The 13,464-nt window shown below is 40.1% G+C and overlaps 1 protein-coding gene across 5 annotated transcripts; it reads left to right on the plus strand.

The window, feature by feature from the left end:
• The first annotated feature begins 1,195 nt into the window (after positions 1-1,195).
• Positions 1,196-10,410, plus strand: LOC111946328 (uncharacterized). 5 transcript variants are annotated; one of them, XM_078935995.1, is made up of 9 exons: positions 1,220-2,546; positions 2,690-2,802; positions 4,803-4,870; positions 5,189-5,242; positions 5,320-5,544; positions 5,777-6,024; positions 6,647-6,864; positions 7,523-7,609; positions 7,892-10,410. In XM_078935995.1, the coding sequence occupies exons 3-6, from the start codon at positions 4,835-4,837 to the stop codon at positions 5,921-5,923; spliced, it is 462 nt and encodes a 153-aa protein (XP_078792121.1). In that variant the 5' UTR covers positions 1,220-2,546; positions 2,690-2,802; positions 4,803-4,834; the 3' UTR covers positions 5,924-6,024; positions 6,647-6,864; positions 7,523-7,609; positions 7,892-10,410. The 5 variants fall into 5 exon arrangements, with proteins under 5 accessions (XP_078792125.1, XP_078792124.1, XP_078792121.1 ...); XM_078935999.1 differs by having other exon boundaries at positions 1,196-2,546; positions 6,647-7,609; XM_078935997.1 differs by having other exon boundaries at positions 2,656-2,802; positions 6,647-7,609.
• The last annotated feature ends 3,054 nt before the right edge of the window (positions 10,411-13,464 follow it).

Here is a 13,464-nt window from a genome sequence, read left to right on the forward strand (position 1 = left end):
CCTAACTAATAACCTTTTTCACCTTCATTGCCTGGTTAGAAAAGCATGATCTTTCACGCAGCTTAAAAGATTTTAATGTTTGTTGAGCATTCCCCACTGCTCTGATTCAGTTAATCAAGAATACTTTTTTATATTCACAATGGATATTTGTCTCATTGCCAATATTACAAATTTTTTGCTGTAGTTTCATACATTTAAAATTTAAGAAAACGTCTCTAAAAGATTGGGATGAAACAGAAAAGTTACCATGACAACAAAGCTTCTTTTAAAACAATGTTTATTTTTAACAGTTAATTTACAATCATTAATCAAAATGTAATAAATGGCCTACTTTACCCAACGTAATAAAATATATTCTATGGCTGTATTTTTTTGAAAAAAATTTATGTTGAACCTTGCATTATTTGTGATTTGAATGATAAAACTTTGGAACATTTGTTTTTCTCATGTAAATATTCCAAGGTTTTTATTTTTACAGCCCCTTTAAGGTTATGTTATGTTACCGTCTTCTACGAGAAATTGCACAGTGCAGTGAGTTCGGTCCCTGTGCCGGTCCCCAGCCCGGATAAAATACAGTGTTGTGTCACGGTTGTGATTCGCTGTGGCGACCTCTGATTGGACATGCCGAAAAGGTGACAACAACAATCTACATGAAATATCAGTTTGCACCGTTTTTTTGTTGTTGTTTTTTTAACACGTGTAGGAAAGTTGCAGTTTGTTAGGTTGTAACACAGATTTGTGTTTTCATTATTACAAAAGAATGGACCCCAGTGATAAGAAGTTTGCTACGATGCGGGAACGCATGCAGGCCAAGATCAGAGACGCAGATCACATCTGTCATGGTCGAAACGGCTCTGTCCTGCCACTGCTCACCAGAGACGTCTTCATCCAGGTCCTCATCCAGAAAGGAATCCCGCTGGTTCAGTGTCCGGCTGAGGCTGACTGGGAGATAGCCTGCCTGGCATACAACTGGAAGTGTCCCGTGCTGACAAATGACAGTGACTTTTATGTCTTTGACCTTCCAGGTGAATGTGAAAGCAGCTGTGTCAATTCATGACTCAATTTTTAGGCTGCATGGCGGCAAAGTGGTTTGCGCTCTCGTCCTGGTTTAAATCCCGGCTGGCTTTTTTCTGTGTGGAGTTTGCATGTTCTTTTCATGCATGTGTGGGTTTTTCCGCTCCGGCTTCCTCCCACAGTCCTAAAACATGCCCCATAGGTAAATTGATGACTCTCAATTGTCTCTAGGTATGAATGCGAGTGGGGTTGTGCAACAGACATGGTGACCTGTTCTGGGTGTACCCGGTTCAAGTAGTTTAGTTTAGTTTAAGGTTAGTTTAAAGACCCACTCTGATGAAAATCGTGTATTTGGTGTTTTTAACATGTCCTTGTGCCATTTTTCTGATGATGGACGACGTTTATAAAGAAAATGACGCTGAAAATTGCATTTCTGAGAATTTCTTTATTAAAATCGTTCTAAATCAGGCGCAGATAAAAGTTGTTGTATGAAAAAGAGCTTATCTGTGACGTAGAAAATACGCTGCACCAGCCACAAGCTCCCTGCCCTGAGCTCTCAGCTTCTCAGGGGAAGGGGGGCAAATCGCTCTTCGCCACAACTCGTTTCCACAACTCCCAGGCAAATATGTAATGAACTACTTCCGCTCAGAAACTTTGTCCTAGAAAACGACACAGCTTTTTAGGTTAAAAACAGCATAATCACAAAATACCACTGGGTACACTTGAAAATAGATCCAAAGATGATCGGAGTGCGTTTAAATCTTTTTTTTTAAACCAGCTGTTTCTATTTTTTTTTTTTTTTTGCTTGTAATATGAGCTGTTTCTAGCGATGACCTTTTACATGCTGTCTGTGTCCTTTGCTTTCTCATGTTAGCTGGTTACCTGCCACTTCATTATTGCCAGTGGACCAACGTCAATGGAAAACCATCTCGATGCTACATATCAGCTCGCCACCACACCACCAACAGCCTTTGTCGCTGGTTTGGTGGTATGAACTGGGAGCTGTTACCACTGTGTGCAGTTCTTACTGGTAATGACTACGCAACTCCTAAGGGACTGAGATGCTGCTTTCTCTGATAAACTCTCACGCAGGCAGCAGTGGCGGAAGACGTACAGGTGGATCATCTAGTTCTCGCATCGAGGGTCTCCTCATTTGGCTGTCCTCTTTTTCCAACGTGGCAGAGGCTCTTGAAGAGGTGAGCAGGGTTATGGGGGAGGAAGGCAGTGGAAGAAAGAGAGGAAAGAACACTGAAAAAACTGGAAAAGTGGGGGTTTTCGATTTACAAATACTAAATATGAACAAATTATGTTAATCTTCGAAACATAATATAATCTTGAAAATCACACATAATTCTTGCTGTGTTACCTTTATATATTTAAATCATGTTGACAAAACATGAAATAGTTATGCTTGATCCTTTGCCCCTTAAATTTGGATAAGTAAACCCCATATGTCAAGAAGCATTCCAGGAGGAGAAACTTTGCAGTCAGCCATTTTAGAGAAGCTGCATGGCTGGAGGAACTTGTTAAAGGTAAGTTAATTTACTCTAATTTAAGGAAATGAAACTGCGTTAATTTATCATTAGCGTTGTTTTTCACGGGGAAGAGCTTTGTAATCCACTTTTGTCGTATTTATCAAAGTTAAGGCTCTGCGCCCCACTTTTGTCCCTGTCAGGCGCAGCCCTCGACGGCAGGTAGGGGGAGGTGTGCACGGTATGTTGGACTTCCACGTCGCAGGCAGATTCAGCTGTAAACGCGGTGATTTCCAATGATGTGCGGGGAAGAGTGGTGAGTAGTTATGCCGTGGGAATTCGCTTTTGACAAAGGGGGCAGTGGGCGCTCGCGGGCACGGCGTTTTTTTTTCTTTCACACACAGGGGCAACGTTTTGCCAGGGGGGTTCATCGTCAGTGGATTTCTTTTTGCTAGTAAAGTTCCGCGTTGTGGAGACCACAATTGAAGGAAAGTGTGAGAAGCTATCATTACTATTGTCATTATTTAGCTTTTCCATACCGTTTCACCCATGAGCTAGCTTAAAGGACGGCATTACTTCCATCAGCACACTTCTGTCTGAGTCAGCTGTCAATCATTCTCCGTGCGCGTCTCGTGCACAGAATGCGTTCAGTTTGTCCAGTTTACTTAAGTCTTCGGTTTCAATCAGAGTTTTGTTTTCATTCTATGACGCTGAACTTATTTTTCTATGGAAATTTTAGCTTTGAGAGTTTAAAATGGAGTGAAAATATTCATGTCCTTATGGAACAAGTGTATAATTTATAATGTGTAGTAAAATTTTACAGCCTTATAAAACGTCTGTAATCGTACTTCACAGATTCCCCCGTATTTTGTGATAAATTAATATGGGAATCCTTTACATGGGTGGGGGGATTAGCTACTCCCGATATGCTACCTTTAGAGCAGGGGTCGGGAACCTTTTTGGCCAAGAGAGCCATAAACGCCACATATTTTGAAATGTAATTTCGAAAGAGCCAGACAATAATGTAGCGTCCCTTTCCCACACTGAGGCACGGAGACTTAACCTCTTTTAAGGTTCTTTATTCGGGTTACTGCAGACCACAACAAACGCAGTACAATCAATTCAGCAACTCCTGAATCTCTCCCGCCGAGATGAGAGCGCTTCTCCCAACTTTATATTCCCCTGCTCCCGCTGCAGCCCTCCCATTTCCCTTATTCGGCCCATAGCTGAACCCCATTGGTCCAAACTACCTAACAACAGGCTGAGCGACAGAACTGAGGGCCAATCAGATCACTGCTTGATGCGTTCAATGAACTCCAGAACTTTTAATGCGGCCCAACAGCCATCCAACTCAGACCGCGACAATATGTTTAAAACTAAAAATACAAGTGAATGTGTGCATTTGATTTAATTTCAACATTTTTAAAGTACAATAAGTCTGTGGATTCTTTTTAATAACATTGTTATGCTGTTGCTAATAAATGATGAGTATTTCTCGTGGTAGTTTTGCTGATGGTCTAGTCTGGTTGATACGTGGTGAGTTTCTGCTTCACGCAGGCGTTGAGACTTTAAACGTGATCGTAGGTCTGACTGTTCTGTAGATGTGAGACAGACTGATCACATGCAGATACGGAGCCAAACACACACTCACACGCTGCAGTGAGTGACAGGCAGCGGGTTTTACGTTTTTACAATCCCTGCGCGATTCACCTGCTGCCTGTCCCCACAACACCTCAGCCTCACCCTCTGCTTTCTTCCTCACACATCCCGTCCCCGCATCTGCGCGCTCTTTCTCAGAAACGGGAGCGCGCAGTTTTAGGCACGGCAATTCACAGGTTTCCGGCTGGTACAAACTCTGTGAAATAATGGATAATAGTAACTGATAGCGCTGGCGCAGATTTTTCTCTCTAAGCACCGCTACTACTGCGCGCCTTTGGCATCGCATCGCGCCCGAGAAGGACTGGTCTAATGAAAAAAAAAGTATAATTAAAGATTTGTCTGCGAGCCACATGTGACCATCAAAAGAGCCATATATGGCTCGCGGCCATAGGTTCCCGACCCCTGCTTTAGAGTTTACAGTTTCCATTTCAAACTTCGCGGTTTCTCATTAAGCGCGGTTTGAATTCTGTGAGGGGAGGGGTGAGGTGGGGGTCAAATGTACTTTCTGGTCTAATTTCTTCAGAATATTTTTGCAGCTATTGATTTCAAACCAATGCATGTTTAGTTAGTAAAATGATACAACAATGCTATGGAAGTGTCACTCTACATTTATTTGAAATTTAACATGAAACTCATAAATCTCTCTCCTGATTACAGAGCTCATCGCACACTACCAACTGTCCTCCCTGATGCTGGGGTCCATGCTCCAGTCTTCACTGAGTCAGGTGGGTCCCCCTCACCATGCATTTACCATATAGTATTGGAATTATTGTCTCCTGGATTGTAATCAAATCGAATCGGGAGGTAATCAAGATTGCCAGCCCTACTCTTTACACACACCTTTTATGCAGAAAGATACATACATTATAAATAATGAAATTGATGGTTGATCAGTTATCCCACCATCTCTGTTAACATGACACTAAGAATATTATGATTTTGTTAACACAGTAACTATAACATTTATTGATGAGCCAATGGTAAGAATTGTATTTTTCTGAGGTTTGCATGTGAATTTAAAAATTTCTGACTTTGTATTTCAGACTGCTGACCTTCTCGCCAATATATGCAAGTGCAGGGGTTTATTCAAAGTACAGGTGAGTCGTGTAATCTAGACTTTCTAACTTATCTTCAAATGCTAACTGTATACACAAATATTGTCTGTGTTCTTTAGAATGAAGACAATGCAGCAATCCAGGAGGCAATTGAGGACACCACGGTGGGAATTTCCCTCCTAATGGAATGTGGCAGTGGTGGGGAAGAGGACATTCTCGTGGTCCACATCTCCCAGGCTGTGGTGGTCAACCCACCAAGTGTCAGAGTGGCAGTTGCCATGCTGCTTGGCCTTATTTACAACATAAATCTGGATTACCCTCCTCATCTCAGAAACACCTTTGAGGTAAATCAAAAAAACTGTATTAGAGTTGTAGGGCAAAGTTGTGTTTCAGGCTTTAAGATCTGACCTCTTTGAATAAAATGACCTTAAAATAGTTAAGTTTTCCTATAGAGGGGAATCCAGCTGCTTGCTTTGGCTCTTTTTGTTATCTTCTGTTTAATGAAAAATAGCAAGCCCCTTTTATTTTGATTTGTAATTTTTGCTTCCCTGTTAACCCTTTTTTTCTATATATCAGCTTCTACTGCAGAAAAGCAAGAAAGAGCAACTCAAGGAAGAGGTGGAGGCAATCCATTTGGGAGAACTAAAGGAGGAAGAGGGCAGGGAGGCAGCGGTCAGTCCGGCACTGAACAGATGGGCTTTAGGGCAGCAAGTACAGAAGTGATTTTGGTTGAAGAGTAGGACCGTTTGGACGTAAACCTGAAAAGAAAACAAGTGGAGGCATGCAACCCCAGGAAGCATGCACATGTAAACAAACTCTGCCAGGTGAACATTTGATTACTCTCATTCACTGTAACTGAGAACTGGAAAGGAAGTACCAAACAGGAAGTACCTGCTAAAATCCAAGAAGCCAAAATCCCATAGCGAAATAAACAGCTATTACTTAGTCGTTATGTTTGTCACCATTTTGCTCCGATGCCTTGTTTTACACATTCTTTGTAATCATTTTTTTCATGATAATTTTTCTTTTGTGAAATTAATTTCAGTTATAAACTGACCAATCTGATGCCTCAGTAAAAGTATTTGGTCTCATGTCAAATATGCGAAACATTTGACAGATTCCGTGTGGGCCACTTTCAAGTGGTAGGAGTGTGGTCTTCCAACAAGCTCACCCCTGATTGGCGAGAGTGGTTGCCATAGAAACAATGACTCACCCCGACTGGGACCAATCACTACTTCTGTCATGTGGCTCCAGCATGGTGGCGTCTGTATCGTGAAACAATTAAGACTGAAAAAAGTGGAAGTAAGGGATTTTCTATGGGTGACATCACGCTCACTCTGTCCAGTTCTCTTTTACAGTCAATGATTACTACCCAATTAGTTGTAGGTCAAAGAAATGACACATGGTTTTGCTTTATGCGATTGTGCTCATTCTCGTTTGATCAAGGGGCCTGAGGCTGAGCGGCTCGGTGGCCTGTTGGATGTTCTGGTCGTGAACGACTCCGTCCTGGCTCCTGTTCCTGCCCACCTGCGGCTGGCAATGGCAGTCACGGGAAGCAGTACCACCACCTTCACAAAACGTGCTGCAGGCTTTGGTTCTGGGCATGATCTTTGGTGAGCTGTCACTAAATAGCCAGTCTGGAGCTCCTCAACACCGCCATGCTGGTTAGTTAAGCCAATTTTGTTCTTTTAAGTTTCAAATTTACTTGCAATTTATCTTCCATAAGTGAAAACAGGCAAAAGACTTTTATGAACTGTATATGCCAGCCCCACAGCATAACTGTACTGCACAGCGAAATCTAATAAATCGACAACGAGTGAGACCAGGGGAGAGACGAGGAGTTGATTTTGGGGCAGCCCACAGTAACACCAGACAGTTGCATTCCTTCTTATTGTTCATTTTGTACATTTTTTTTAAATATAAGGATGTAGTATACTCTACTATTTTCATGTTGTATCATATTTTTACATAAGAAAAAAATATTCACAGGGGCTATCAAGTGTGGCATTCGAATAGCTTGACACAAGGCAGGATGGATCCATGCTTTGATGTTGTTGACGCCAAATTCTGATGCTACCATCCAAATGTCCCCTAATAATTAATGAATGATGCTGTAACGGGGGATCGGGGGAGACAAGGACCAGGAGCAGGAAGAAAAGACACCGATCCAAAATCCAAGTAGAGGGCTTTAATGCCAAGAGCTAAACCAACTCGAAAAGGAGTATAGGAAGAAAACGATCTGTCACAGCACCTCAGAAACTTGATCCTGAAATAGAATAAAATGATAATGAATCAAATGAAACACACCTGTGATTCTCTCAGGACCTCAAGAAGGGGAGGACCTCCAGGAGAGATCACAGCAGAACAAAAGTCAGGCCTTCACATGACAGATGCCTGATAAAGTGGCCAGTGAGTGTAGATTTGTCAATCTAGTGAGCATTGATGTACACTGATTTTTCACAGAGACTTCTGGGAAATTTCCATGGCACTGGATTTTGGAATTGTAGATTTGAACACCTGAAAAAAACACCTTATTCAGACATAACAAAGATGGGGTTTGGAACAGTTAACGGTATAAAAAAAGTGTATGTTTTAAGATAACGGATTACAATAGGATATATCTATTAGAATAGTGACAGAGATGTATTTTAATCTCTTTAATAACTTGACTAGCTTTTTATCCCTCCTCAGGATTTTCAGTGGTTCTTTGGTACATGGCCTCCTGATGTACCTGAAAGGTGGCAAGCCTGCAGAGTCGCTGCTAACTGAGGGGTCATTCTGCTGGATGATGTGAGGAACTGCAACATCAGAGCGAATCCTCGCTCTTCAGCATCCAACAAGAGAGGAAGAGGCAGAAGAGGACGACAGAGAGGTGGAAGAGGGGCTCTTGGTGGGGGTAGAGGTGGAGAAGAGATCAGCAACAGGTTTGCTCTCCTGATGAGTGAAGAGGAAGATGATAATTAAACCTTGCGCTATCTTAGATGACCCCACCCTTACATTGATATATGTATATCAGTATTTCCTTAAAAATTGTTCTTAGTGTGCCAAAGGTAATATATTCACATATGTATGGAATAGTTTAGTATGAAAGGCTTAAAGAATGATATAGGCCACTTTTAGAAAGTACTTTTATCCACATCAACATCTCTCTCTCTTCTTCCCTTCTTTCCTTTTCCGTCCGGTCCAACACCAAAGATTTTCAAACATGGTTGAAATTAATAAAGTTTGGCCTCAATTACAAAAGGGGTTTATTCAGTCATGCCTTTGGTTTGTCAGAAGATTAATAACCCCTCTTGTTAAAATAAAATATGTCCAACACAAGAGGCCCTCAGCTCTCGTCTGTCTGCCCAGCTGTTGGACAGGACAAGTAAAAAAAAAAAAAAAAGAAAGTACTTTTATCCAAAGTAGATACAGAACAAGTGAAAACAGTCACTGCATTTTAGAGGAAGAGTTTAAAAACGTTTTTTTTTTATTAATTTCACCCAAAGTATTTGTTTTGTCTTGTTTACATGAAAGATGCACTTATAATCAATGCAAACCCAACTATGAGTTTTGCCATATAGCAGGAGTGTCAAACTCATTTTCACCGAGGGCCACATCAGCATAGTGGCTGTCCTCAAAGGGCCAGATATAACTTATACATGTAACTAAATGTAATGAAAAATAAATGTAACTACTCCTTAATGTTCAAAAACTCATTATTTATTTACCATAACTTTTTAAAGTGACAATTACAGTTGCATAAAAAAACAAATGTGTTCTCATTACTCTAGCATAAATCCTTTTACATTTGATTCTGTCAGGTTATATGGACAGTGTTTAAGTCCTATCATATAGTTTCCCCATCCGATATTTCAAGTCCAATTCCCCGCTTATGAATAAATACACACCAATTTTTATTTTAAAAAAATAAACACTTTTATGCTCTTGCGTGCCACATAAAATGACATGTGGGACCACATTTGGCCCCGGGGCCCTGAGTTTGACACGTGCCATATAGCAATCATTCGCGGCTGAACATTTTATAAAATGCAATTTAGTTGTCTTTGTATGGAATTTTTAAAATTGTAAAACAAGTCAAATCTCTACATGTGCATCCTTGATACTGAAATATCTACACATTTCAATGAAAAGCAAAGAGGAGAACATTAACATTGTTTTATCAAGTAGTGTTTTTTCACTTTTTCAATAAATCAGTGAAATGTTTTCCCACAATTACTTCAACCACAAGATCTAAACAATTCTGGAAAATGTAACATTTAAGAAATAAATATACTACTGTACAGGTAAACTTTTTTTTTTACAATAAAACAATGACACGAAGACGATACTAAAATATAAAGCCAAGCCACTAAAAATCTTCTTTTAGTTCTGTGAGGTTGAGGCAGTCGAGGCAGATGAGGTGGAGGATGCAGCAGATGTAGTAGGCTGTGAGTCTATCAGGTCAACGTCTTCCGGTTTAACCTCTGGTGTTGAAGGGTTAATGTCATTTTTGCTGGTAATCTTATTTCCTAGAGGTAACTAGTAACAGCATAACATTTATAAATACAAACCTATCAGTTGCGATAGTCTTGCTTTTTGCAGCATGCTGTGTTCTGCATCCTGATTGGCTGTAGACCCTCGTCAAACAAGTGTTTCTGTGCCCCACCCGTTTACCTCTCAACGGTTTCACGCCCTCTTGAACTCTCTCTTCAAAGTTCTTTTCAACTTTCCCTTAAGGTACTTGTCGACTATCGGTCTCGTGCCGGTATTTAGCCTTAGATGGAGTTTACCACCCGCTTTAGCCTGCATTCCCAAACAACCCGACTCCAAGAAGCCGGACCCCGGTGCTTACTGAATAAGTTCAGTTTGATAATTTTACATAAATGTTCGATTACGATCAAATCTTTGTTTTTATTCCACAGTACAGGAGTGAGTGACCACGGGAGCATTTCGGGCAGGCAACTCAGGCAGGCGTTTACTACGGTCTCTCCCCTAGGGTGGTTCAGTTAATCAAACTCACCTGTTCAGCATCCTATTTAAGTCCAGGTGTGGAAGTTGTTTATCCTTCTTTACTGCAGCACTGTGTTCTTCGGAATGTGAAATGGCAATTATAAAGGAACGTTAAATGCTAACTAAGAGGAATGTGAAATGTTTACCTAAAGGAAAGAGAATGTCAAACAAAGAATGTGAACGCAAATGAAAAGATGTGAAATAAATATTTTATTGCATGAGTTGTCTGACTGAAATATTATTATACAATATGCAGCTCTGTATTATGGTTATATTTCTGGCTAAAACATGTTTGCTTAGTTCCGGAGAGCTACATTTTTTATAATTTTTTTCCATCTTATCTTTCATTACTTTCATTAATGAAAGATAAGACCTGAAAACACAATGGGCCAAGGCCGTTTAAGCAGCCTAGCTCTGCTAGCCTTTGAGAGGACACTGGTCAAGTCAGTTAAAAAGACTCCTAGCTGGTACGACAGGGTCACAGACCATTTTCTTGAAAAGGAAAGGGCAGAATTTACTTTTAAATAAATAGACAATTTTATGATGTAGGCCGAAAATGAGCTTCCCCTCTCTGACAGACCAGTAGCCACCACTGGAGTGGATGGATGGACAGACAGACAGATATAGACAGACGGACAGGTAAAAATTTTGATATTAGAAATAAATATTTACTAAACATATAAAAATTGGTCTGTACAGGCCGTTTACAAATAATGTGCTGCACTGTGATGTGCTGTTGTATGTGAGAAACACCACAAATATATAAGAAGAGCAAAAGCTGTTTTGTTGCTTGAATATTATTTCATCAAGTTGTTCTCTTCCTTGTATGGGTTACTTTTGAATTTCATGTAACTGTCAGCTAAAGAGAAAGTAGAGCTGTCACTTCACTTGAGCTCATTAGCTCCACTAAAAATCAAGACATGGCACTGTCAAATGCAGGAACTGATTGTTTTCATGTTTTTTCTGGAACGGGCACAGTCAAGAAGAAACAAGAAAAACTTGCACAAAGATGCCAGCTATCATTGAAGGAAACAGGGTTGGAGGGGAGCAAGGGAAGCACGTTTGGGTGGAAAGTCATTCCTTCCATAAGTTGGAAAAAGAAGCTGCTGAAAAAAACCTCCCATGATTGTGCAACAACATAAAATAATGGGTTCCTGTTGTAATTTGGAGGGAAATACACAGTTAATTGTCAGTTATTCTTTGGGACGGATGAATTAGCTAAAAGAATTTCTAGATAAATGTGGACGTATAACATTTGTGTGCCTAGAAAGATGGACCTTTTTTTTTACTTTGAAAGATTCTTTCCATCAAATCTGTGATAAAAAATCTTTTATAAAAAGTTTCCTTTGTCTTCGTTTTTATAGACCCCTTGGATATTTGATGTGCCACATTTTACGCATATGGCACAGATGAGAATCGCCCATGCATGTTTATACGTGGAAAAAGTGAGAAAAGTTGTGGTCTTTACTTGAAATTTTCACAGTTGTATCACAAATGAATCATGCCAAAACCACAGAAGAATGACTAAACCAAACATGTATCAAGGTAGAACATGAACAAAGTGTGATTATCGCACTTTTTACATGCAATTCATTAGTGATTCGTGCGTCAATTACATAATTTTAACGTGACGTGCGCCGTATACGCGATCTAACAATTATACATCGGTGGTACATGCGTGATAAGTCCATCAGACACATGTTGAACGGTGGTGGAAAGCCACAGACCTGCATACTACGTTAGATTTACACATTGCACAGCTCAAAACCAAATTTGCACAAAGACCCATCAGCCGAAACCCTCGACCGTCATCTGCACGTATCAACGTATGACAAACACACACAAAAAATGAATTACGTATAACACGCATGAATCACGAAAATCAAAAGTTCATACGTGGAAAATGTTGAAAAGTTATTTTAATATTATTATTATTTCTACAGAGCTAAACTTTACTGAGGTTCTTCATTACACCTCTTGCTTTCATTACTCACATGGACCTCCATGGCTCTGCAGTGCACCAGACAAGAGATGAAAACAACTTTCTTTTTCTTTCAAAGCTGTCAAGAGGTTCATTAAACTCCTGTCACTTTCTTCCCAGCATTCACCATACATTTATTTGTACTAATGCCAGACCACAGAGAGGGTTGAGACATTTTTTTCTGCTTTCTTTGACTTCTTAATGAGAAAACAACCTTTGGAGAATCAATCTCCTGGACTGTGTGTTTTCGTTCCAAGTCAGTGAGGTTGATGGGAATTGAGCATGTGGACGTATTGCACGTCAGTTTGAATATGGAGCAGCGTCTTGAGGATGTCAACATCTCTATAGATCAGTGAACCTTCTGTGTGGAGGCTGTTCATTTGAAGCTTCCATGGCCACTTCACTGCAGGAAATACAAGTTGATCATGAAATCTTGCAATAAATATGTACATTTAGCGAAATATCTAGATTTAATGTCATTTATTTGAAGGAAATGAGATTTTAAAAGTTACATTTTTTTCTTAAGTACCGTACAATTCTAAGTGCACACTGTTTTTTTTCCTTTAGTCCCAAATTACCTGTTGAGCATATTTCTCCCAAAGGGAGTATAAAACTTCCGATGTGAGAAAATCTCAGACTCTTGATAGGCCGGGCAAGCCATGGGGGGTGGAGGGTAAGGGTGGTGGTGGTGGGAGGGGAGGGGTCTAGGGTGGTGTTACAGCAAGGCTGGCTGTTACAACATTCTCCTAATAAAATCAGTAAGTATGATTTTGGGCTGTCTAGTAGAAGTACCTCCATTGTTTGGATTTATTAAGATGCTCAATAGAGCAGCAGTGGATGCAGTTTTTTTTTTTTTTTTTTTAAAACAACAAAAAATACTGTTACATATTATAATGATACATCCCATCGATACTTTTTATTAAACCAAAAAGAATTGTATTCCTTTTTGTTGTAAAGTTGTAATCAACTCCTCTCCAATAGTTTTCTTAGTACAGTAAATTGACCTGGCTCTAGTTCTTTTAGTTTTTGGTCCGGAAGTCAATTCCCATTTAAATACCAATATTTTAAAAGTTGGGTAGGTGAGGAGGTGAGGAATTAGAATGTGTAAAACAATGATGGATGAATATTTTAATTTTTGTTTGCCAACAATCAGATGTTGGCTGTGGGTAGCAGGTTTGATTCTGCAGGTTGGTGGTTCAAATCTAAATGGCAAATTGTTGCCTAGCTTTTGTAACAAGGCACTTGGGCCAAACCTATGTGGTGACCCCAGATAATATGAAAACAACAGTCT

The sequence above is a fragment of the Oryzias latipes genome, chromosome 18 (genome assembly GCF_053564925.1).
Source record: "Oryzias latipes strain Hd-rR chromosome 18, Olatipes_Hd-rR_3.1".
Taxonomy (NCBI): Eukaryota; Metazoa; Chordata; class Actinopteri; order Beloniformes; family Adrianichthyidae; genus Oryzias; species Oryzias latipes.

Bases quoted from the DNA above. Each gene is read 5' to 3' on its own strand.
- LOC111946328 (XM_078935999.1), top strand. From the start codon at position 4,835: ATGCTGGGGTCCATGCTCCAGTCTTCACTGAGTCAG. The intron at 4,871-5,188 runs GTGGGTCCCCCT...TTTGTATTTCAG, and splicing joins TCCAGTCTTCACTGAGTCAG to ACTGCTGACCTTCTCGCCAA. The intron at 5,545-5,776 runs GTAAATCAAAAA...TCTATATATCAG, and splicing joins ATCTCAGAAACACCTTTGAG to CTTCTACTGCAGAAAAGCAA.